This window comes from Chiroxiphia lanceolata, chromosome 24 (genome assembly GCF_009829145.1).
Source record: "Chiroxiphia lanceolata isolate bChiLan1 chromosome 24, bChiLan1.pri, whole genome shotgun sequence".
Lineage (NCBI taxonomy): Eukaryota > Metazoa > Chordata > Aves > Passeriformes > Pipridae > Chiroxiphia > Chiroxiphia lanceolata.
Window position 1 is genome coordinate 3,511,642 of NC_045660.1, and position 25,546 is coordinate 3,537,187.

Here is a 25,546-nt window from a genome sequence, read left to right on the forward strand (position 1 = left end):
CAGGACTTGGAGCAACCTGGGCTAGTGGAAGGTGTCCCTGCCCATGGCAGGGATGGAACAAGATGGGCTTTAAGGTCCCTTCCAGGCAAAACCATTCTGGGATTTTGTGGTTTCAAACACCCTGAAATAGTTTTGGACGGTTCAGAGCCCGGAGTTTGCACTGGAGATTACATAAGGTGAGATCACTACTGGGCTCAGAACATGCAAAATGGAAACAACTACAGCTTAAACCGAGTATTTTTCTGCCTGTCCCAGGGAGATTTCACAGGCATCTGTCACCACAGCCAAGCTGAAACCTGACCCTGCTCTGTCAGACCAGGGGGGCCGATCGAAACAGCGGGGCCTTGCTGGAGTCTGCTGGAAGGTTGTTCGGTCCCGCTGGCTGCAGGGATGGAGAAAGTGAGTCCAAGGATTGTCATGCTGTTGAGCAAAACCAGAGGGGAGCTACTCACAGCTTCCTGCAGCTCTGCCTGCAAATCCCAAATGGCAGCCCGGGATCATGTGCCGAGCCCGCGCGTTGCACAGATGGTGTGTGCACACACCGGCGCCGGATTTGGGATTTTTGTGGGATCGCCTCACTGGGCACCCCCATGAAGGAGCTGGGGAATCCCAGACATGGAGCAGGCCCCTTCTCCCCCAGGCCTGCATCCTCTTGCCACATTTGGACAGGACAAATTGTAGGCACGGGGAAGAACTGCCTGGAAAACCCCAGATACGTGGTGACTTTGGTACTGGTGTGGTGGGATCCCAGTAGTGCCACTTGACTCCTGAGATCCAGGATGGATCCCAGAAGCGTATTCAGGCTCTTTATATGGCATCATGTGTATATATTTATTTATTCCCTCCACAATAGAAAACCTCTGTGTTATTTTGACTTTATAAAAACCACTCATAACCATTTCAATTTAAGCGCCCAAGGCTACTCTCTTGTTTTTTGTGACTGAAATCCCAGCAGATATAACACTTCTGGAAAATATCAGGGAGTCAATGTCTTTTTTTTTTTTTCCTCCCCTCATGTCAAAGGTTAACTTAAAATATTAATGCTGCAAAGATTCATTTAAGATATGAGAACTGTTCAGGCAAGAATACATGTACATATTGTAATTACTTCCTTTTTCTTACAATTAAAGTAATTGGATTATATTTAATGAGCTATTTACATTTAATAATTAAGAAAAGACTTATCTTTCCAGTATTCCCCAAGTGCAGCAGAAGGGTGGGGGCACTCAGAGCTGTGATATAATTATCTAGGCGTGAGTGGAAACCGAAAGAGCAGTTGAGCTCTATAGAAAACACTTGGAACTGGTTTGTTCCTACTCTTTCATTAATCAAAATAGTTTAGTGTGTGGCAAAGAAGGGAAGGCTGAGCTTAGCTGCAAATGAGACAGAGTTTATCTGCTGAAAAGGAAGGTTAAAATATGCTCGAACTTAAGGGATAAGTCATTTGGGGGGGGGAAAAAACCACCCCGCTCCCTCTCTTTCCGTATTAATTACTGAGCGCTGCCCGGGGATGGGAATGTGCTGATGTATTGTGAGTTGTGCTTTGTTAGTGCGACAGGCACAAGCCTTCCCTCGCTGAGGAGGCTGCTGGGAAGGAGAGGAGGCAAACCCGCTCTCCTCATTAGCGGGAATTCAGCCCGGGATCGAGCCACTCAGTGCTGTTTGCTCCGGGAGCTGGGCCGTGGGTCTGCGCAGGCATTCTCACAGCCAGAGGGCTGAATTTTCCTGCAGGACCTCCACAGGGGGCCATGGGGAAGGACACAGCTTGTCTTCTCCACCTAAATTGTGTCCTTCTCCTCAAGACCTTTTTGAAGTGAATTCGGTGCTGTTACGGACTTTAAGCCTTGGAAAATTCTGCTCCGCTCAGGTGAGCCCCACCTGCAGAGCTACCTCCAGCTCGGCACAGGAAGGACATGGAGCTGCTGGAGTGAGCCCAGAGGAGGCCATGGAGATGCTCCCAGGGCTGGAGCCCCTCTGCTGTGGAGCCAGGCTGGGAGAGCTGGGGGTGTTCACCTGGAGAAGAGAAGGCTCCAGGGAGAGCTGAGAGCCCCTTCCAGTGCCTAAAGGGGCTCCAGGAGAGCTGGAGAGGGACTGGGGACAAGGGATGGAGGGACAGGACAAGGGGCAATGGCTTCAAACTGAAGGAGTAGGTTTGAGTTAAATTTTGGGAAGGAATTGTTCCCTGTGAGGGTGGGGAGGCCCTGGCACAGGTTTCCCAGAGAAGCTGTGGCTGCCCCTGTATCCCTGGAAATGTGCAAGGCCAGGTTGGACAGGACTTGGAGCAACCTGGGCTAGTGGAAGGTGTCCTTGCCCATGGCAGGAGGATGGAACAAGATGAGCTTTAGTGTCCTTTCAAACTGAAACCATTCCAGGATTCTAGGACTGAAACCTACCCACTGCCCAGGCATCTCCCCACCTACTCCTGAAACATTTTAGAACCTCTCACGGTTTTTCCGTGTCTGAGTACATCCAAGCTACCTGTTGATTGACGCTCGTGATGCCACTCTGCGTTGTCACTGCCCTTGTATCCTTGCCCAAATTATTCACAGGTTTAGCAGAGAGCATTCTGCTCCCTTTGCTGCTCCTGTTTCCTAGGAAGCAACAAAGCCAGAGCTCTTGTGGCGCTGAAGGAGCCCTGCCTCTCTCTGCTGATGTACACCCTCACGGCAAAGACCTTGAAACCTTTCTGTTCCGGAGCTTTAATTCCTGTTTAATCAATAGTTCTGTATTCTGAGAATCAAATCCCTGTGACAGCTCTCTTTAATTGAGCTAAACTGCCTTTCTCTTGTCACATCTCTTCTAGAGTTTTATTTAAATGCATTTGTTCTGCCTGTATCCTAGTCAGGTATTGATAGGAACACCAGGTGACCCTCTTTGTTTAACTTGTTTTTCAGCTAAATGAATGGAAACATTAATTAGTGCAACGGTGTGTTTTTTAGGGATTAAAAAAAAAATAAAAGTCCAGGTCAAACTGCTGGCTGTATTAGCACTCCAGCAGAAGCCAGGAGGATCTGTACGTTCCCCATTAGTGACACCCCCATCCTTCCACCCCCAGCTTGATTTCTGCCAACAGCTCCAAGCGAGTCCCTCTCCAGGAGAGCAGCCTGGTATTTATTCCGGCAAGATCATCTTCAGCAAAGCCGATAACAAAAAAGTTTAAAAGGAAGAGCCAAATTTTCAGTCACACCTGTGCAATCCCCTTGAGGGCAGTAAATGATGATGATAATGCATGAGCCAGACAAAAAAAAAAAAAAAAGGGGCGGAAAATGGCTTTCTGAGCCTCTTTTGCATTTTTCAGAGCCAGCAGACTGGAGAGGGGAAAAAAAAAGGGTGTTTTTACTCCGGGAACGGAGCGGGCTGGGTGTTTGTTGTCTCAAGGACTCCGCGGTGTGCTGTACAATGGCTCGTTATGCCGCGGGATCAGGGCTGATGTTCCCCGTCCCCCCCCCTCGGTGTGTCGGAACATCGCTGTGGAAATGGGCAGCGGCTGCTCTTGCCCCACGTTGTTGCCCAAACAGCCTCTTTCGTAAGGCTGGCAGATCTTATCTGCAGAGTTCTGCTCCCGGCGATCGGAGGGGGTTGGTAAGGCACGGAGGGGTTGTGGAGGCCGGTTTTTGGGATCAGCTCGGTGTGTTCCCCTGAAAGCCCCCCCGGGTTTTTGCTGGATCCTGCTCCAGGAGGGCTTTTGTGCAATGGTGGGTGAGAACACAGCACGGCCTTCCCATCCCACCGGCTGGTGAGGGATGGTGGGCAGCGTGTTCCCTGGTGCCCTAGGGGGTTTTTACCCGTCCATCTCCCCGTGGTTTTTTGGGAGAATAGCCCACTGTGAAAGGAAGCAGCCCTGCAGCTGCCCTTCACTGCTGACTCCTGCTCAGCTGTTGGCAGGCAGGGCTGGTAATGACAGATGAGCCTGTGACGCGTTTTTGGGAATGAATACTTGTTACAGCTGGCGGGATGGAGTAGTTTGTGGCATCACATGGCAGTTTGCTCTATAATTTCGCTCCCTATTGCTCGGATGCAGCACTGATTGCTGGGTCTCTCTCCGAGCGTGGAACTGGAGCATTTCTGATTGCTGCATCCCACTTCTCTGTGGCTGCATTGTGAGCTTGGATATAGCCCTGAGCACTCAGCAGAGCCTTCTGCTGATTTCCACCCCCCCCCCTCAGTTCTCCCTCTGTGTGTGTGTGTGTGTGGCTGCTGCTTCCCTTTCTGCAAGTCTTTTGGGGTTACATAAAAGCCAGTCTCTTTCTGGCCATTACAGCTACATGGGGGAGTAGTTACTGCTGAGAGAAGCTTGAAATTTGAAGCAGAGTTGTCACAGACATTAGAAAGAACAGTCGGTCTGCGTTGGCAAGCTACTGAGTTAAGTCTTATTTCATACTGATGGGAATTTCAGATCTGATTATCTCCTTTCTCCCTCATTCCCAAACCTGCTGGTGTGCCTAATCCCCTGATGGGCACTCCTAAAGGCAGCTCTCCAAGGGGCTTAGCTGAAGGCTTGGTCTCCTTGACTGTGCTGCTTGTTTGTGTCCAGGCAGAGGATTTTGTAAGGGTGGTTGGTCACCCTGACGTACTTGGAAATCAAGCCTAAATTCCCCTCCCCTTCCCCAAAAAAAGCTCCCTGCCCTCCTTAGGTGCTTTGTGCTACACCAGACACTATGACAGATGATCTCACTGCTGGGGTCCAGATTTATTTGCAGATGGTCCCTGATCTAAGAGGTTGTGTGTCACATTGAGCGGGGAATTACCCAGGTGACTCCCAGTAACGCTATGCTAACTGGTCAGATACCAGTGAGGAGAACCTGCCAGATCTCTCCCTCCAACTCACCTGTTATTTACAGCTCTGTGTGCATTGTTGGAGTCCTGCCTGCCTTCTCTGCACCACCACGGTGACTGTGCTATCCACAAAAAAAACCCCCCAAACCCGGGTCTGGTTCCTCCCTTGCTGTGCAGCGCTGTTTTCTGCTCGGCTCCAAAGTGCTTGTTAAGGAGTATTTGCTCCGAGTTGCTGCTTTCAGTTGACAGAACTCGCCTCAGAAAGCAAATACTCAACCCTAAAACAGCCCTGTATTGCTTCTCAATACTTGTAATCAAAGTCTGTCTCCTTCATTGTCCCTAACAATTGGCCAATTTTACTGTGCCAGCCCCATTTATTAAAAATAGTCAATAAGGCGCAGCTTTGTACGAGGGGCTTATAGACTGGCAGTTCTTGTTTGAAACAAACCAACTGTGCTTGACTCTAATCCAGAACTGGGATTCCTGAGTGATCTGCTGCAGCAGAGCTCATGGGGAGAGCGGTCGATGACTTGCTGATGGGAAATCTTGGAGCAGCACACTTATCTGGGATTTACCTCGGGCTTTGCTCAAAGCGCTGCATTCGGAAAGGCAAAAATTGCAAGTTGCATTTCCCCCCCTCCCCGCTACTTTTTGGGTGTGTTTTGGGCCATGCTCCTTCCCCAGTGCCCCAAGAGTATTTACAGAACTAATTGCCAGAGTCAGAATCCTCTTAAAAACTGGTGAGCAGGACGTTCAAGGTGAGAATTTATTGTGGAGGGAGCGAGGTGTGAGATGGGCAGCCATGGGAAGAAGCTCTACACACGGATCCTGCTTTCTCAGAGAAACACGAGGCATCCAAGACCACGATGAGTGCAGTGACAAAGCTCAGGAGTTGTCAGGAAGGGTGAACCCAGGAAACGAGGTGCCAGTTGTGGCTGGAAGATCAGTAGGAATGTAGGAGCGGTGAGTTCAGCTTCCAAGGGCTTTTGTCGTGCTCAGCAAACTTTTTTTCTCTGGGCTGGAGCGGGCCAGGGCTCGGCAGCGCCTGCGTAAGCGTTTTGGGAGAGGGGAAATTATGAGGAATCCTGGCAATGGCCAGCTGGAGGTGGGGAATGGAGCTGCGGGGCGAAGCCGGGCTTTTCACAGGGTTTGGCCTTTAGTCACTGCCGTCACAACAGGACTTGGAGCCTTCTGTGGTTCAAGTCGTGACTTGGAGGCTTCAGAGGAAATGCTTGGGAGCAGGTAGGAAGGGGCTGGTTCAAGTGAGAGTGGAAAATCATTTGTTAGTGTGTCAGAAGCCTTGTTTCTAAGAAGGTGTGAAGCGCAGTGGTTGGGAGGATGAGTCTTTTGAACATCATTGATGCAAGGTTTGTGGATTTTCCTTGTGGCTCTCCCAGCCAGCAGAGATCACTGAACTTCTTGCCTCGCACCATGTTGCAGTTTGAAGACTTCCTTAGTTTTCCATATTCATCAGGAATCTGTTGCAGACAGTTTTCTGTTTCTAAACGCAGTTTCCTTTTACTTTTAACATACTTGGTCTCCTCTCCCATTACACCATGATCAAGGCAGGTCCTCTGTGCCCATGTCGTTCTTGCAACTTCTTAAAAACAGTGTCCACACCCCAAAACTCTACTCCTGAAACAAATCTAATCTCCAGCGTTCATAAGCAAATGGAAACGCTTATCTTTGCCCCGAAGATAAGGATTTTCGGCCTTGCAATTCATTTAAGTTGCATGTGAATGGTAGGATTTAGTTATAATATATGGTGTGCGGTGGTTGTGTGACAGTGACTAATGCCTGATGACCAGGCTGGCCAGCCGGGGTGGAATTCTGCTGTGCTGTCATGCCCTGAGCACAGAAAGTGAAGCGCTTCTGGATGGCCCGTGCCTGGCACTGTGCTGTCAATCGGCTCCTTAATGACTCTCTTAAAGAATAAAAGCAGGAGCCTCCCGGAAAGCTCTTTTAACTCTGTCCCTTCTTTCATTTGCTGTGTCTCCTCCTTGTCCCCAGTTCATGCCTTGCGCTGGGCTCCAGTGTTTTGCTTCCTCTTCCTCCTCTCCCCTCTGCTCTCACACCTTGTGCTTTTCCACACCTGGTTTTCTGCCCTACCTGACTCCTGCTTTCGAAATACACCACTTATTTTCCAATCCACGCTATTAATCTTTGTCCCACCTACTCAGGAGGCATGAAGGTTTTACAGGAGCCCATTAGCTGTTATCTCTGTGCCTCCCCTCCGAACACTCTGGGGAAAAACAAGGTCTAACAGCATTCTTTTAGGGGGGCATCGACTGCTCTTTTTGCTCGTGTGGGTCCCAGATTTCCTTCCTAAAACCTTGAAGCTCCTTGTCCTGCTCGGAGGAGGGGAATTTTTGCTTTAAAACGCCTCTTACCCCCAGAAGCTGCTGGGAGAGCAGGGTGGTTGTCCACAGCCCATCCTGCCCTCCTTGCCTTGCTCCTCTCCAGTGCTCCAGAGGGTTAATCCCGTAGTTTGCTGGATCCTGGCTGGTTTTAGGGGCAGCAGGGCCGTCCCCCGTGGCCTTGGGAAGCCCGAGGAGGCTGTCGTGGGGATCACGAGGGCGAAACTCTCGGTTCTGCAGTGGAGTGTGGCTGTGCCCGGAGGGTGGGGGTGGCTGGCAGGATGAGCTGGGCTATGAAGGGAGTGTTTTTCTTAGCCCTTATCTCTGCTGCCTTGCACCGATGCAGATTGGTGCTGTACGGGTGCTCTACCATTGTTTTTCGTTTATAAACAGCAATTTTCCCCACTACTCCTTGCTTTTAGTTTCAAAGCATGCTTTGAAGGCAAACACTTTTGGGGTGGCTGTACATAGACAACGTATTCTGAGCCCTTTTTTTGTGGGTATTTGGGGCACTGCTCCGTTTTCTACCCCGTTTTCCCCCTCCTTGCAGGGATCAGTGCTACCTGTGTCTATCCGACCTCGCTACCCATCATCTTCAGGGGGCTTTTTTTGTCTCTTTTTGTACAGTGTGCTCACATCTCACCCCCCCACTTCCAGGCTTATTTTTCCTCTTGCTGTTTTCCTTCTGTCTGTCCTACACCTTGGAAGGTTTCCAGCCAGGCTGTCCACTCCAGCTCTGCAGATCCCACCGCGTGTGCTCCCTGGCCGAGCCCTGGGGAAGCACGGGGGAGAAAAGCTGGATGCAGGCAGCCTGCAAATGCTGCCTTGTTTATGAGAGCTGCTTCTTGGTGCAGACTGCAGTCTGGGGGGAGCTGGGAAAGTTTGTCTGGCATGAAGCACTAAAGCTGACAAAAGATTGTAGGGCTTGGGCTGGAATCGATAAAACACAGGGTGTTGGGAAGCGAAGGTCAGAGCCCTTCCTTAGTTCACCCTGTTCTTTAAATATCCTATGGTGGCTGTGGCAGTGCTTGGACACGGTGAAGAACAACGTGGACTTGATCCTCACAGGGTCTTGCTTTTATTTATTTGGATGCAGATCTCCCTGTTCTATGCAGTGTCTGGTTTCGGAGACCCTTTTCCGTGCAGCCTGTTCTAGTGGAAGGTGTCCCTGCCCAGGGCGTTGGAACGAGATGATCTCTAAGGTCCCTTCCAACCCAAACCATCCTGTGATTCTCTGATTCTGTGAAATCCCTCGTGTAGAGACGTTGCAAAATGGCAGCAACCTGCATCTGCTTGTCTGGGAGATATCCCAGCGGCCGGGTGCTGCGGCTCTTGAACTCCTCTGCCTTAATGGGTCAAATTTAGCAATTCAAAATCTGGCTGGTGAGGTAATTAGGAGGGATAATGCCCACTTCTTCCTCTTAACACCCTGATAGAAAAGCATCCAGGAAGGACTCCTGGACCTCAAAGATAAGCTGCCAGCTGCCACAGAGACTATCAAAGGGTGGCTCAAAGTCAAGAGCAAACAGCTGATTTTTTCTGGTTCTTGGGTTTTTGCTGGTGGTGACAGGAAGCCATGTTCCCCAAGCTGTTCGCTTCCTGTTTTATTTTTACACCCAACCCGAGCAGATCCGCATGCCTATCACATGGGAGCTGCCTGCTTCTCTTGGGTTGTTCCTCAGCTGACCTAGAAAAGTGATTCTTTCCCCTTCTAAATTAATCAAGAAGTTGGGATGTATTTGCTTTCACTTAGTCCTAAAGATTTCAGGCGTGTCTCATGCTCCTTGTAGTGAGCTGGTCACGCAGGATTCCTCCTCTCTCTTGGAGCTGGACGATCCAGGAGGGAGCTGTTTGTTGCTTCAGCGTTTGGGCCTGTTGGCAAAGGAGATTTTTGTGAGTTCAAGGCACTGACCTGCACATAAAAGCATTTTCTGTCCAAAGCGTAACTTCCGGACACTCCGTTTTCTTCAGGTTTTTTATTTTTTTTTTTTTTTTAATTTATTTTAAAGAACTGGAAGTTTGTCCTGCCTGTTGTACAATCAATCTTGACTTCTCTCTGAGCGCGCTCCAGTCCTGCATCCTGAGTAGAGCTCCCTCAGCCTTAAACTGCTCTAGCACGAAAACAATGGTCCAGTGTAAACCTCATCCCCGGGGGATTTCCCAAGGGAAGAGGGGTGCAGCCTGCAGGATAAGGAACAGTCACCAGAAAGTTTCCTGGTCAGCTGCAAGCGCTTCCTGTTGTTCCAGGAGGGCCCTGTCTGCTGCTCCAGGAGGGAGGCACCGCGTGTGCTTTGGTGTGCTGGGAAAAGCTGTTCTGTTCCTTTTTTTTTTTTTTTTCTTTTCTTTTCCTTTTTTTTTTTTTTTTTTTTAATAATAACATCTCCCATCTTCATCTCCTCGGTTTAAGCAACTATTGATTGCAAGTTTGAAATGTTTGTGAAGAAGAGCTCGTAAGAGTCACGCAGGAGGCTGCGCGTGAGCGCGGGAGGAAGGAGACCACGGATGGGTAGGAAGGGAAGGAACAAGGGCTGCGTGTGGGCGAAGATGTGGAGTTCTCCATCTCTGCCTCTGTACCTGAGCTGGTGGGGCTCTGCTGTCACTGCCAGTGAGAGAACAGCAGGATCTTTATTTCTGATGAACCAGTTTTCTCAGGGTGGGGAGCGAGGGGGGGGGGGCAGCAAAGGCTTATAAATAAAGCCATTCGAGAGCAGGAAAAACGAACACCACGGCTCTGGTGTGCCTGGAATTTGCGGTTGAGTAATCCTTTCCTGTTTCTTTTTTGGGTTGTTTTTCATCTTTCAGAACAGTGCCTGAAGCAGGTCCACCATGCCGTTAGTAACGAGGAACATTGAGCCAAGGCACCTGTGCCGTCAGACGTTGCCTAGCGTTCGGAGCGAGCTGGAATGCGTGACCAACATCACCCTGGCAAATGTCATTCGACAGCTGGGCAGCCTGAGTGAGTACCATGGCGAGCCTGCGCGTTGCCCTCAGGAGTCGCTACTGCTCTTTATTTAGCTCCCTTTCTACTCTCGTGTTCCTATTTCTCCCCCATCTGCCTTCCCTGGGTAATGCTAAAATGTTTTCCTGAAGAAATCCGATGCTAATTTCATATCCCCGGTCCCACTGCCTTCCTATCTGGGAGAAAATGGGGAGGGGGGGTGTGTGTGGATGTGTGGATGTGTGTGTTGTGTGAGAGAGAGAGAAGCTGCAGTGAAACTGCAGATGGAAGGATGGAGCACAACTCAGGCTTGTAAAATGGGAGGCTCTCGGAGCAGCCGGGATCTTGTGTCAGAGAACGTGCCTGTAATTGCACGAGCTACTAAATGGAGCTTGACTCTGTTGAATCTGCACCATGTCAGTAGTCTTATTTATAATGAAAGATAATTAAAGCCCCCACGCAGAAGCTCCCGTTTGCCCCTGCTGCTGTTTGTTGTGTCGTGAGACCCAAAGACCCTTCTGAGCCAAGCGGTGCCTCTGGAGCGTCGGGGGCTTGGGGCTGCTCTGAAATGGCAGCAGGAGCTGGAGCAATGCCTGGCTCAGCTCTCCAGTGGGCTGACCCATAGCCTTGGAAATGCTGGAGGGAAAACACGGGCCTACATGCCCTAGGAAAAATGAAGAGTTAATTGTGGTCTCTCCGGGATGACTCTGTACTCTGCTGAAATGCTCTGGGTTCTGATTAACCACCTTTGTCCTTGAAGCGAGACTTTGATAATCAAATTAATCTATTGTTTAGCTTCTCCGTGGTGTTTGCAAGCCCTTCTGCTTGCTCTGCAAAGCAGGCCCCTTGTTTTCCGCCATGTGGCAGGGAAAGTTTGGGTGCAGCCTCTTTCCAGCAGTGCAAACCATGGCTGTCACTGAAATCTGGGCCCGTGTTTGCTGCCAGTCTGTGTCACATTCTGTTGGGTTGGAGAAATGTCACTGCACAGGCGAGACCAGGCTCTGTGCTCGTGTTCAACTGGCCCTTGGTGTTCATTTGTTAGGTCTGGTAGCCAAGATGGTTGTGGAGTGTGAGTAAAATCCATCTCGTGCATGTGAAATGGTGAGGAAGGAGGCAGTAAAGCTGTGCAAATCCCAGCTGCAGGGAAAGCTTATCCCAGTCCAGAGACACTCCCTGGGTTAGTGTGACAGAGCCCTGCCCAGATCCTGCAGGTTTAGACCTTTGCACAGCTCAGATATTCAAAGCTTCTCTGCTTCTGAAGCGCTGGGAGCCAAATTGCAGCCTGGTTTCTCCCTGGGGAAGGTACCCTGGGAGCTGGGATGTGGGGAGGAGGTGGGAGCTGGTACCTGGAGGAGAAACTGTGGGAGAGGTGGCTCCTGCTGACACTCGGTGTGAGGGGGGAGCGAGGCAGGTGGGGAGGAAATACTGAGCACCATCCACTTCCCCAGGGTCAGCAGTAGTTTAAATAAAGCAATATTTAGCCTGCACTTGCACCCAAATGCCCAAACTCCTGCCCCCCACCCTTTCCTCTCTCTTCCGAAAAACAAACCCGCTCTTTCCTTGTACCTTGACTGTTACAGGAACGCAGAGCGGGTTCAGTAGGCTGTGACAGCCCTGTCAAGTGAATAATCAGCCATGCCTGGTGCACCACAGTCTCTTTACAAAGATGCAAACATAAATCTTGTCAAACTTTCATATTCCAGCGAGTTTACCCTTCGTTACTATCGCAGCTGGGAGCACTTTGTATAAGTCGACTGCGCGTTTTTGTGTGATTTTATAGAATCCACAAGCTAAAGATGGAAGGACCTATTAAATCATGCCGTCTGTCTTCCTACCAGTGCATGACAAAGATAATTCTGATTGTAAGCTGCGCTTTTGCAGTCAAAGTAACTAAACTAAAAAATTAATCTCTGTCTTGCCCCGTCTAAAAGTGTGTGTGAAGCACAGCCGGCGTGTGAGGTGCTGGGTGATAACTCCAGGTGCACTTACACAGGCAAGGGAACACAGACCATCCCTTCTTCTCCCTCCGGGGTCAAGACCAGTATATAAAATGCTGTTATATATTATTTTACACTTGAGAAATACTTTGCAAACCAAGGACTTCATTTTTCCCCCCCCCCGAGTGCTTTTTTGCAGTTCCTTGTGAAATTCAGAAAGTATTTTCACTTCTCATGAAAGTAGAAACCGAATTACAACTTTTCTTTTTTTGAGCTGTTACTGTAAGGTTTCAGATTTTCCCACAGATAAATTTTTACTCCCTTTGGTCAGATAGGAGAGCTGGTCTGTGCTGATGTTGAACATGGAGAGGGCAAGAGCTGCCTGGCCCTTGGGCCTCCAGAAATAAAATCCTTCTCATGAGTTTGGGGAAAGCTGCTTGGGCTTGTTAATGGTTCATCTGTGGAGTCTGTACTGTCTGGGAAGGTGGAAGGAAGAGGTCAGTTGAAGTTAACCTCCAGCATTTGCTTTCTACAAACACTTGGAGCTTGGCATTGCCACCAAAAGGGGTGGAGGAGGTTGAATTTTAACCTGGCCGGTTCCCTGTGCTTGGCAGTGTAAGGAGATCTCCTGGGAGCAGGAACAAGGAGCTCTGGGAGCAGGAACAGAGCTGATATGTTGGGTTAGATAGCTGGGAGTGTTTGTGCAACTGGGCTTTGGGGGATGCCCTCGCCTCGCCTTGTGCAAGGGGCGCTCATCTCTCTGATGGGACTCTGCAGACAACCGCATTTTCCAAAGTTAGACTTCCAACTGGTTCTCCTCTCCTGGATGTCGGCGAGGATCCTTGGGAGTAACAGATTCCAGAGCAAACTGTTGACCATGTGATGATGCACTTCAAAACCAGGCTGCTTATTGGGAGCAGCCTTGTACTCAGCAGCCGTGGCTGGAAATGTTTCCCATCAGTGGGAACGCCACGGGCCCATGTCTGCTGTCGGTGCCAAGCCTGTCCTCAGCGTGGTCAGGGCTCCCTGGCTTGGGTCGTGCCTGGGAGCAGAACAAAAAGACAGGAATCTTTGGAAGTGCTTGGTTTTCTTCCAGCTCTCCCACCTCTGTCTACCTGTGGCCATCCCTTGTCGTGTCTGTAGGTTTTTAACCTCCCTTTTAAACAGGGGCATCTTTTTGTGACGCCTGTGAGTGGTGCAGCGAGTTCCTGATCCAAACCCCCAGCCCAAACAATGGATGGTGTTTGTCATAGCAGCCCACTGGGCAATCCAAGCTGTTCCAGAGAGAATGGTCCCTGATTGAGAAGTTCCCCTTTGGTTTTGATTTAGAATCAACGTGAACGCATCAATTTTTCAGACACTGCCACCTGAAGGAACAACAGGGTCAGTGCTTTTGGCTGCGGTTACAGCTCCAGCTTTGGGATCAAGGACTGGGTCTGCTCTCTGCTTCCAGAGTGCTTTGAGCTTGTAAATATGTGCCAGTTCCCCTGGAGGCAGGTCTGCTGGAAACTAGGAGCCTTTGAGATTCTCCAGAGCAATAAAAATCTGACTGTATTTCCTTGTCTAATAAACAGAACAGCAGAGAATCTTAAAGGACCCTCAGACCCATCCAGACTCAGACCAGTGTAGTGTTGTCAGCCCTCTTTAGTTCTTTACTTAAATAGACTTTAAAGTATGTCTCAATTGTTTCCTTATTGCTTGAAGATCCCTTGGAAATGTCAGGTTTTGGTGGAACAAAGCGTTTTCTTCCTGGATGTTAAACTCAACCCTGACAAACTTGAAAAGAAGCACGGTTGGTTCTTTCTTCCTTTCTTCTTTCTTCAAGAAAACAAGCTGGGAGACTGAGTATGGTCTGGTGTGGCTCACAGGGGTGACGTGGGTGACGTGGACACTTTAATATTCCAGGTAAATCTGCAGAAGACATATTTGGAGAGTTGTTTACTCAAGCCAACACCTTTGCCTCTCGGGTGAGCGTTCTGGTCGAGAGGGTTGACCGCTTGCAAGTCAAAGTCACTCAGCTGGACCCCAAAGAGGAAGAAGGTAATGGAGTGGAGCACAGGGGTTCTTGTTGAGTCAGCAGGGTGGGCCCAGTGCCATAAAACCAGTGTGACGCTGCCATGGGGGCTGGAATGTCTTCTCTGGAACTGAGAGGGACTGTTTCCTTCCCTCACAAAAGGGAGCTGTTTCCTCAGGTGGACACAGCCTTTTTGGCCAGGTCTAGGTTTGCTCGTTGGTGAGTCTCCATGTGGGAACTCACTTTCCAGCAGCTGGATAGAGGTGGCTGAGCGGCCTGAGCTTGGTCACAGAGGTTCCAAACCTCTCGAGAGAGCTGTGTCGATACAGCAGCGGATCTTGGCACGGCACACTCTGAGATTTGATGGGTTTCCCAGGGGACCTGTGGGAAAAGGAACCTGACCTTAAGAAGTGCGAAGCATGCCAAGAACTCCAAGTGAAATCAGATGTTTGCTGCTTGGTCTTCAGTGTCACTGGCCTGGGTCAAGCTGCTCTTCACTTGCTCTCTCCTCTTCCTTACAGTCTCCCTGCAAGGCATTAACACCAGGAAGGCCTTTAAAAGCTCCACCACTCAGGACCAGAAACTCTTTGACAGAGATTCCCTCCCTGTGCCTGTCCTCGAAACCTACAGGGCCTGCAATACTCCTCCACCTCTCAACATCCTCTCACCGTACAGGTATGGCTGCAATACCTTCCTGTTCCCTTGCAGAGGAGATCCTCTTCCTCCCAATCCTGCTGGGGAGGTCCTTTCCCATCCCGTGCTGTGTTGAGGTGGCCATTTCCAATGGGCTATTGAGTTACTAAACTGAGATCCACCGGGAAATCTCCATCCTCTGGATTACATAAAACTTCGCTTTTGGGGTCGTACAAATGGATGCAGCTAGAAAATGATCTCTTTGGTTCCCTGCTGTCGCTTTTGTGACTGCCCTGGGGCAAGGCTTGGCTGGCACTGCAGAACCACGCTGGGCGTGCTGCAGAGGAGGCATTTTTCTTGTGCTTCTCCGTGGCCCCATGGCTCCTTTCCAAAGAGCTGCAGTGCAGAGCGTTCCCTTGGAAGTGGCTCTCACCCAGGTGGGCACAGCAACCTCCTGGAGACGCTTCCCGTGGCCTCCAGCACCGGGTCTGAGACGTCTGTTGGGACCTACACTGGCTGTGCAACCAGCTCTGAGCAGCCCCGCTCCGATTTCATCTTGTGGGTAGTAGAAGGAAAGGGGGTCAGAATCCAGAGACTTATCCCACATCCATAAATATCTTTTGAACAGGTAAAAAGTAATTACAGATAGCTGGAGGCAGCTGTCTCCTGCCAGACGCGGCTGCACTGCAAAGTGGGAGGAGAGGGAGTGTGTGTGTGTGTGAGTGTGTGTGTGTGCGCTCGCTCGGGAGCCTCAAGGACGTTCCTGGTCTGATTTAGGGTTCCTGAGCTGGAGAAGGAGGGTTTTTTCGCACCAAAAACACAACACAAACAAGAGGGAGTTGAAGTGAGAGACCTGCTGCTCTCTTGGCGATTGTTCAGAGCAGTTGAGCTCTTTGGGTGCTCAGGAATGGAGGGTCTGTGTGAGGGCAGAAGGGATGGGAGGTGGGAGAGGCCGGGATGAGGAAGGCTGGGGTCTGTTCCAGTCTGAAATGGGGGACAGAGACAAGACCAGCCCATTTGACCATCTCACTGCACTTTCAAACTGTCATCTGAGGTTGTGCCTGGTGTTTTCTTTGGGCTTCAAATGTGTGACTTGATCCCTTTCTATGTGTGGTTTTCCCCTCCCCGTTCCAGGGATGATGGCAAAGAGGCGCTTAAATTCTACACGGATCCTTCATATTTCTTCGACCTCTGGAAAGAGAAAATGCTTCAGGACACCAAGGATATCATGAAGGAGAAGAGGAAACATAGGGTGAGGAACTGGGAGTCATTGGCAGGGAGGAATAGGAGGTGGGAAGTGTTAATAAATCTTGGACTCCACAGTTGCCATCCAAAATTCAGGTTTACACTTTTAAACTCTTCAGGGATCAATTCAGTGAAGTTTTTACCTGGTTTACCCTCATCCTTGTTAATTAAACAAAGAAAATAAAGATACCCTTAATTGGTTTTTCCAAATGCCATCATCTTTGGGCCTTAATGTTAAATTATATCATACCATGAAAGATGTAGTTTTAACATACTTTATTTAGCTTCTGAGCAACTGGAGTATTAAATATCAAAACAGATGATGATTTTTTCAACTGAAATAAGAAAGGAGAGATTTAAGGTGTGTTAGAATGAAGAGTGAGGATAAAGCCCAATTTTTTGTGGGCAGGTGTCCATATTGCACCCCAAAACACTAAACACCATCAGGACGATGGTGAGGTTTGGAATTCTTGACACAGAGGCCAAAGTCTGAATTGATGTGGGAAACTGAGCTTTCACTGCCCTCAAGGTGGTTGTGCCAGGGGGTAATGATGGAATCATGTCTGGGCTGCACTGGGAAATCTGGTGTTGTCTGGCATTTTTTGTGTTATCTCTGCTCCAAATTTTCTGTATGGGAGGTCTCTGGAGCGTGCAGCAGTCAGGAAAGGAAACTGAAAATCCTCTTTGAGAATGTGTCTTCTTTTAGATGGCACAGGTCTGTCCTGTCCCTCCCCATGCCCAGTGAATTTAAAGCAAAATAAAGCTCGTGTTCGATTCCTCCACCCTTAGAAAGAGAAAAAGGAGAATCCGAACCGAGGAAATGTGAATCCGCGGAAAATCAAGACCCGGAAAGAAGAGTGGGAGAAGCTGAAAATGGGACAAGAATTTGTCGAGTCAAAGGACAAACACGGTCCTGCTGGGTAAGCAAGTCTGGGGCTGGTTGATTGGGATGCAGTTCACCCTGCTCTGCAGCTCCTCCGGATCCAGATCGATACCGCCACTAATCACATTCTCCAAAGTAAATCCGTCTGCTGATTTAAAATTTGCCAAATAAATCAGGGAGCTACACGGTTCGAACAAGGAGGTGGCAGGAGCAGCGAGGCTGCTCCCAGCTGCCTGTGGGCACGGAGGTGTCGGGAGCTTTGGCTCTGCCCTCCCCTCACACCCAGCCGAGGGTGGGATCTCGGTGGCATTGTGGGATCGCTTTGTTACATTTCACAAATGGCTCTTCACACCCCGAAGTTGGAGCGGGGGCCATCCCCATCCAAGTATTTCAAGCTACAGATCTCTCTTTAGCACTTCTGGCTTGGGAATTCATTTAACTTTTGACACCAGCAAGGCTGGAAGCAGACCGAATTCCCCACAATGCTCTTCTCCCTTGCAGCTTCCTTTCATATAAGAAAAAAAAAAAATCTCTCTTTAAATCACACTCTCCAGCTAAAAATAAAACTTGCCTTTAGTTTAATAGGAGAGCAGGTTTGGTTTCTAGCAGGGGAATTGAGCAGCACAACAGCACCATTTTCTTGCTCCTCTCTTTTTTTTGTGTGTGTGTGTTCGTGTGTTTGAATTCACTCAGGGTCCATATCCCCCAAAGATGGGGTGGTTCAACCACCCCACAGTGAAATGAGCTCACTGAGAGTCTCTTCCTTCAGTAGTATTCCAGCTTTGGATAGTTGTTTTAAAGGCATCACTGTTTCTGGGGTCCTTTTTGATATTCTATTCTCAAGCTTATTTTTTGGCATCTTTGAGTACCTCCTCTGCTTTTGCCACTGATGATACTCAGTGTAACTGCAAGTTCTTTAAGTCCAAGTTGGTCAAAACACTTCTAAGTGTTTTCACAAAATGAAATGTTGAGGAAAATCTGTTTATTTAGACATTTCCTTGTTTATTAAAATGTATACCAGTGCTGTTCTGGTGTGTGGCAGCAATAAACAAACAGGCAAAATCTGGGCAAATTTTAGCCAAAGAATTATGCAGAGCAAACTAATACAGGTGTATGTGGTTCTTTATGTGGGAATCTTTGAGAAGTAGAGGGTTTTTTTTTTTTAATGTTATAGAATCCTGGAATGGTTTGGGTTGGAAAGGACATTAAGGATTAAGGACATTAAGGATTAAGGACGTTAAGGATTAAGTTCCACCCCCTGCCATGGGCAGGGACACCTTCCACTAGCCCAGGTTGCTCCAAGCCCCGTCCAACCTGGCCTTGAACACCTCCAGGAATGGGGCACCCACAGCTTCTCCGGGCAAACTCTCTGAGGAAAAACAAGCTTTAGACATTGCCTTGAGCTCATTAAATAACCTGCTCATCCTGCTGTGGCCCAGGTACCCCTCCAACATGGTGTATCAGAACGGCAGCATCGGCTCCAACGAGAGCATGGATGGGAACTGCTACCCGCCACCGCCGCAGACTGACTCCATTGTGCCACCACCTCCTTCATTCCCAGATGACAGCCTGCCTCCACCCCCGGTGGAATTTAGGTAAGCCTACGGGATCCCTTCTGTCACCAAGGAGTAGTAGGTGGTGTAAAAGGATGACATGAGACGGGCTGAGATAGTTCAGCAGAACTTCCTGACGGGTGTTGTATGGGAACCAGAGTGCTCCTGTCTGGAGGGGAAGGGCAGCTGCAGGCAGGGGCAGAGGCGCAGGCAGCACAGCTCTCCATGAATCCCAGCCACTGCCCTCATTCCCAGGCAGAAGGGGAGAACTAAGAGCAGATTTATTCCACAGCAGGGTCCCAGTGAATGGTTTGGCTCCATTGCCTGGGTTTTCCAATGCAGTTGTTCCAGAGAGTGGACTCATGTTCCATTTGGACAACGCTCTCAGGCACATGGTGGCATTGTCGGGGTGTCCTGTGCAGGAGTTGGATTCGTAGATCCTTGTGGGTCCCTTCCAGCTCAGGATATTCCATGACTGAGCTTTGCAAAGAACAGCTTCTTTCACTTCTTGTTTTTTTTACCATTTGCCCCCTGATCTTTGGGAAATGCACTACGTGAGCACTGGAGGTGTAGATGTGGTTGAATTTCAAGGACTTGAGCACAGCAGCTGCCTCCTTCCCAGGGACTTGGGTGCAAGTTCAGGGCATTTACTTTGGATTGAATGAAATGGTGACTCCCAGGCACCTCTAGAGATGAGAGTTACGGTCCAGCAGTGGCTCAAGACACAAAGGGTGAAACAAGAGTAGACTTTTTGTTTTAAAGACAGTAAAACCGAGTCAAGAGTAACAAGAGCAAGTCTGTCTGATAGACAGGGCTGCTTGGCTTGTCTCCATCTTATCCAAAGGCAGCAGTGCTGCAGCAAAGGCTCTTCTGATGTGTCAGAGATACCCAGCACTGCTCTCTGCAGCCTGTGCCTCTCGGGCAGAGCAGACACGAGCTCTCAGATGAAGCTCACGCTGCCTTATGCGATTGCTTAGATCTCTGCCCAGCCACACAGATCTCCCCTCTCTGGTTTTGTTTTGGTGGTTGTTTTTATAATGAACCCTGGGTGCTTGGTTTGATCTCCAGGAGTCTGTTTTGGATCAGCACTGTTAGAAATTGTGACGTTTTTGTGCCAAATGTACCTTATTTCTCTGTCTCGCCATGGGAGGAGGTGTCAGTTCGGGGCTTACCTTACATGTAGAATTTTCTGGTATGAACACAGCCTCCATCATGGGAGATTCAGTCACTCATGCATCAGCAGCACTGGGTTTCCATGCCTTCCCCTTCTCTCCCCACGGCGAGCTGTGAGCCATGGCTGCTGCACTCCAGCTCCGAGCCGTGGAATCCGGTGAGGAGATCTGTTCCTAGCAGGTGTTCAGAGCATGTGCTTTCCTGGCTCCCCCACCCCTCCTCGTGCGATTTATCACGGCAGACATCCCTGCCTGGCGTGTCACGAGCCTGACCTCGGTGAGGAGGGGTGTTTTGCTGCAGGAGCTCTGGAGCCAGGAAGCTGCTCTGAGCTCGGAGAGGTGAGGTGGCGGGTGTTCTTGTCAGCCTGGGAGATGGGATGGAGGGATAGCATTCCTGCCCGTCCCTAGCAGCTTTCCTTTGTTCTGGAGGTGAAGGCCAAAAGAAACACTGCGAGGGAACTAAAACCAAGGAGCTGAGGTCTCATGGAAACACCAGTTAAAGCTGGAACTTGGATTTTTTTTTGGTCTGGGCTGCAGCAAACACACATGATTTGCATTAACATTGAAACTGTACAGTCTGATCTGGCCTCGCAGCTAATTCCTTGTTTCTCTCTCTCTCCTGTTGCCACAGCTATCCTGTAGACAACCAAAGAGGTTCTGGTTCTGGAGGGACCAAACGGTCCAGCCTGGTCAGCCCGAGCCACCCACCACCAGCTCCTCCGATCGGATCCCCCTCGGCAGCCAGGCCGGGCTTTGCTCCCCCTCCGGCTCCTCCTCCACCACCACCACTGATGGGAAACCCCCCCCCTCCACCACCTGCCATGGGCTTCCCCTCCCCAGGAACCCCACCACCACCCTCACCTCCTTCTTTCCCCCCTCACCCCGAGTTTGCTGCCCCTCCACCCCCCCCACCCCCTCCGGCAGTCGACTATTCCAGTGTGCTCCCACCTCCGCTGCCTCAGCCGGGCACTGGGAGTGCACCACCCCCCCCTCCACCCCCACCACCTCCTGGCCCACCTCCACTGGTTTCTGGGGGCCTGGATGGCCCCCCACCCCCTCCTCCACCCTCCGACACCTCCGCCTCCAAGCCCAAGTCATCCTTGCCCGCGGTTAGCGATGCCAGGAGTGATCTGCTTTCGGCTATTCGGCAAGGTGAGGTTCTGTTTCCATACCAGCATTCTCCTTTGGCTCTGGAAAACCCCACAGTTTCCCAATGGGAACATTTGGGAGCTGTCTCATGGAAGCTGTGTGACTGCCCTGGTGCTCGAGACCTGTCCCTTGGGGTCCCTCCTTGTCTGCCCACCTTCACGAGCACCTCGCTGGGTTTTATTCCCTCACCCTGCACCTTTGGAATGGCAATGCTGGAATTGGGGTGGTCCACGTTTTGTTGTGGATTTGCAGCAGTGGTGCAGCACAGAAAGGATTTGCTTCCCATTCCACCTCCCCACCCAGCCTGTCCTGGCTGTCATTCACCATCAGTGTTATCCCAATACTCCCGGCCCGCCTTGCTCAGGGGACTGTGACAAGGCTGCGTGGGAGATTCCAGTGCGACCAAAGCCTTTGCATGATCCCCCTCCGTTCCCTTTTTCCCTACAGGCTTCCAGCTGCGCAAGGTGGAGGAGCAGAGGGAGCAGGAGAAGCGGGACGTTGTAGGGAATGACGTGGCAACGATCCTGTCGCGCCGCATCGCTGTGGAATACAGCGACTCCGAGGACGACTCCTCCGAGTTCGACGAGGACGAGTGGTCGGATTAGGCACGGTCCCATCCCCTTCTCCCCCTCCCTCCTGGGTTCACTTCTTACAGAATCAGGTGGCCAAACCTTCCACCACATCCTTGTTCGTCCCGTAACCAAAGATGTGCCAAGGGTTTTCAGACAACCAGCAGCATATCTCCCCTCTCCCTTCCCCCTCCGGCTTTGGCAGGACTTTGTGCTCTGCCTTTCCAAAAGGTCTCCTCACGGACACTGAGGATGCGGCGTTGGGATTTAGCTGGAGGGGGTGTAACGGTTGCTTATTTAAAAGAGAGCTAAACCTCCAGATTCTCGATGCCACCAGGCAGAGCACATATAAACCCTCCATCCTGAGGGATTTTTAAAGTAAAGATGGATGATCCTGTTGCGGCCGCGTGGCCTTTTGGATGAAGGACATTTTCAGCTGGTTTTCTCAGTGCAACAGCAGACAGTTGATCTGATGGCTCTTCCTTTCCAGTGAATACTGGTAGTGCTGCAAGAAAATGGGCTTTAAATGTCAGTTCTCTGCTGCATCCCACTGTCAAATAATCAGGTTTTTGGCACTAGTGCACAATTCCTTCCCCTCTGACCCCTGAGTATTAATTCCAGACCACCCTGCATGGGGTGTGCTTCCTGACTCCAGGGCCGTGGAGTGCCTTGGGTGCAATGTAAGGAGGGACTTGTTTTATTTTAAAAGCTGCCTTTACCTTCCTCAGATCTCCTGGACTGCTTTGCCAAGAGGAGACTTGCACAGAGGGATGTAAAACCAGGGCAGGATGGTTGCTCAGCTTCCCACTTCTGGGAAAGCAGAGCCACTGCCCCACTGAGACACATCTGTGGTCGGCTCCGAGCGGGGGCCAGACCCCGCTGGGCTGATTTCTCCAATTCATGCTGAGACTGTGTTTAAAAATTCCAAATCCAGTGCCTAGAGCAGGGAGATGGGGTGGGGAGGGGTTCTCTGAACACCAGGCACTGTGGTGGTCTTTGGCCTGGCCAGAGCAGTTTGAGAGGTGCTTTTTTTAGTGGGATGACCATACTTTTAACACAGGGGCTTCAATGCTGGTATTACCTTTGCTTCTTCTCCCTTCCACTTAGGGAGGGGAGTTTGTGTGCCTAAAAACATCATGTGTGTGGACTGAGTTGCCCGTCAGTTACATCAGACCTAACCTACCCGAATTTTGCTACTATAATTCATTAGTTAATTTTAAGAGAACGTTTCTTCTCCTCACTAACCCTGCGAATTAATTCCCAGGCTGCTCACTACAGATCCAGTACTGGCAGGGGAAAATGGGGAATTTGAACTAGCTGACCTCGGTTTTATTGCTGTTTTATGTTACCGTACATAGAATATGAGCATATCTTAGAAATCTAACCCAAATACCCTCGGTGTGTATTTTAATTTGGACATGACTCGGTCAGGGTCATGCAAAAAGCAATTCCAAAGCCTTTTGGAGGTTATGGGTCCAGCTGTTGTGGGGTGTGTGTCCCACTAAGACCAGCTCTCCCACCTTTTTGCCTTTCCTAAAGTATTTCACCAGCCTGTGCCTGTTCTCTCTTCCCTGGTTCTCCTCTTTTAATGATGTTGCTGATACCTGGAACACCAGGCCCTGCCCGAGGCTTCCAGCGTGCTTGGGGTTTGATTGATGGCTTCAGCTTGTGCCATCGAGTTCTTACTGATTTCTTGTGTGTGTGCCTGTGCATTTTAATCCTGGCCAGAGCAGACAATGGCCTGGAGAGTGGGATTCAGGGTGTGGATCGAGCTGGGATCCAGTGAGACCCCCCGAGATTCCCTGGATCGCTGCACCGTCAGGTTTTGTCTGCAGCTCAGCTGCCAGGCAGGATGCAGAGGGCGTAGGCAGCGAGGCATCCCGATGGGCTGGGAACATCTGAGCAGCACTAGTTCCAGGTTCTGGAAGAGGGAACAAACCCCTGGAGTGCCAGTGAGCCGTGGTGCAGTGGAGAGGCTTGGAAATGCAAAGGGATGATTGCTGCAAGCTGAGTGGGGGGGTGAGAGGGTCGCTGCCTCTTGTTCTGCTGATGCTCTTCCTGGGAGCATCCTCCTCCGGGTTCCTGGGAAAAACAGACCCCTGTGCTCACCCCGGCTGACAGCAGTGTCACACAGGGGAGGAGGAGCTCACAAATGCCAAACCTGGGTTAATTTTAAATTGCCTTAACTAGACTTGGCCCCTGCTGGGGAAGGGGAGCGAGTCCTCCTGTCGCCTGAAATACAGAACAGTGCCATATTCCCTGTGCCCCGGGTGGATGGTCTGTCGGGCTGGGCCGTGCCTTGGGGTGCCCCCCACACTCTGCCTGTTGCACAAGGATGTTGCTGTGTGGGCGTCAGGGCTCAGCCCTGGGTGGAGGCGGCTCCTCTGGCCCTCCTGGCAGCGGGAAGGACGCTGCCTTGTCCCTGCAAGCCTGCTGCAACCACCCTCTGCTCCCAAATCCCATGCCAGGGTGGGAATCAAAACTGCAGGGTCAGGGTTGCAGGAACAGGTAGGGAAGGTTGGTTGGTTCGGGGTTTTTTTAAATCTCCTTTGATTCCTGCTTTTCTTTTAAATGTCTGGTTGCCAAGCGGGATGAGCCTGTGTGGGGATCCCTGAGAAACAGCTGCTGTAAAGGGACCATCTCTGAGTATCGTTGCAAAATCACAGAGTGCTGGGCCACCAAGTAAGCTCAGTATTTTTTGAAGCAGTAGGGGAGGAGGAGAGGTGCCAAAAACAACCTTTGCAAGACAGAGCAGCTGTGCTGTAACTGCAGGGCCGAGGGCACTGCCATCGCTGTCGTCATGTCGTGCTCACTTACTCCTTCCTCCCCTCTTCCCAGGCGAGGCTGGGGCGAACCTCAGACCATCTCACAGAGCCCAGAGCCCGTCCTCCCCACGAGGATCCCCCCCCCTACCCCCGCTTTCCATTTCATCCCGCTGGAAGCCGGAGCAGCCATTTCGCCCATCCTGGGAGCCGTTTTGCTCCGGGTGTGCAAGTTGGGGCAGGTCACCACCGCCTTCCCTTCCCTGGTTAAACATTCTCCCGGTGTCCTCGCCCGCAGTGCTTGGCTGCTGCTCCCGGCAGCCTCTCCCCCGCCGCCCCCCTTCCCTCTCGCTGGGAAAGCCTCATCCCGGCTCCCCGGGCTCAGCCCGGAGCCTCCGCCGCAGTCGGTGACCTTCACTGCTTCTCCTCTCCTTATCAGACCCAGAGCACCAGACCAGATCCAGGGAAGGGGCTCCCGGAGCTCCCAGATGGCTGAGGAATCGTGCAGAGTGGCGTTTCGGGGAAAGGATAGATTGGGGGTTATGTAGAGATTTTCTTTTTTTTTTTTTTTTTTTTTTTTTTTTTTTTTTTTTTCAGTCCACGAACTTATTTAACATGTTTCTTTTGGAAGTCACTGCCCTGGAGGGGCTCTGGGGGGGAGCTGCCTGGCAGGGCAGATGCAGCTGCCCCGGGTCAGGTTTCACTGCTGTTGGATTTCGGGGAGGGGAGGGGGGGTGCTTTCTTCTCTTCCTTTTTAAACAAAGCCTTGAAGTGGGAAGTGGATCCTATGTTTTTATTACTGTATTAACATACATTTTAATTCATTTCAGAAACTAACCCATTTTTCTTCCTGATTAGAATGTCATAGAATTAGACGAGCTGTAACCCCTCCTGAAGTGCCTTATTTTCCTACATGATATAAATATATTTATAAGAGTAATTATTCCACTTGTGTCTTAGGGGTTTATTGCTGAGCAGAAGATGAGGTGGGAGAGGAGGGAGGGGAAGTGCCCTCCTTGGACCCGGCCGGGCTGGGGGGGGTTGGAAAGGCAACATTTGACAGATACTCTCAGGGTGCAGGGGCTTCCTCACTTCAGACCAAAGGAGTTTCAGCAGTGAAACTCTGCTTAGAAAGAAGAAAAAAAGATTTTTTTTAAAAAAAAAAAAAAAAGGAAAAAACCCAACCTCGTGAGCAAAATACTGTAGATTTATTTGGTTTGTTTTTTACCCCTGCAAAATAAACACTGATGGTCGGACTCTGCAGGGAGGCAGTGGGTGGGGGGGGATTGGAACCCGCTCCAGGTCCATACCTGTACATCCCAGCGCAGACTCCCTGCCTTCTGTATTCCCATGTAATGTCTGTCTGTGCTTTTTCCCTGTCGGTTGCTGTATAAGCCAGGCTTTCCTGCTGCTTTGTTTTGTTGTTTTTAATAATCAGCTCAGTAACCCCCCAGATGAAGATCCCAACTGCAAATATTTTGTAATGTACATGTATAAAAAAAAAAAAAAGTAATAATTTTTTTGATCCTTTTTTAAAACTTGATAAAACCTTTCTATC

The 25,546-nt window shown here is 50.3% G+C and overlaps 1 protein-coding gene across 3 annotated transcripts in view; it reads left to right on the top strand.

Annotated features, from left to right (window-relative positions):
- WASF2 (WASP family member 2) overlaps window positions 1-25,139 on the top strand; it is a 32,191-nt gene extending 7,052 nt beyond the window's left edge. The window contains exons 1-9 of one of the 3 annotated variants that reach the window (XM_032710069.1): window positions 9,543-9,639; window positions 9,936-10,089; window positions 13,914-14,048; window positions 14,544-14,697; window positions 15,790-15,907; window positions 16,690-16,820; window positions 18,223-18,378; window positions 20,140-20,660; window positions 21,105-25,139. In XM_032710069.1, the coding sequence (XP_032565960.1) occupies window positions 9,960-10,089; window positions 13,914-14,048; window positions 14,544-14,697; window positions 15,790-15,907; window positions 16,690-16,820; window positions 18,223-18,378; window positions 20,140-20,660; window positions 21,105-21,262 (1,503 nt within the window). In that variant the 5' untranslated portion in view covers window positions 9,543-9,639; window positions 9,936-9,959 and the 3' untranslated portion in view covers window positions 21,263-25,139. Of the gene's footprint in view, window positions 1-9,542; window positions 9,640-9,935; window positions 10,090-13,913; window positions 14,049-14,543; window positions 14,698-15,789; window positions 15,908-16,689; window positions 16,821-18,222; window positions 18,379-20,139; window positions 20,661-21,104 lie in introns of those variants that run through there. The other 2 variants (XM_032710068.1, XM_032710070.1) reach the window with 2 other exon arrangements.
- Window positions 25,140-25,546: the final 407 nt, after the last annotated feature.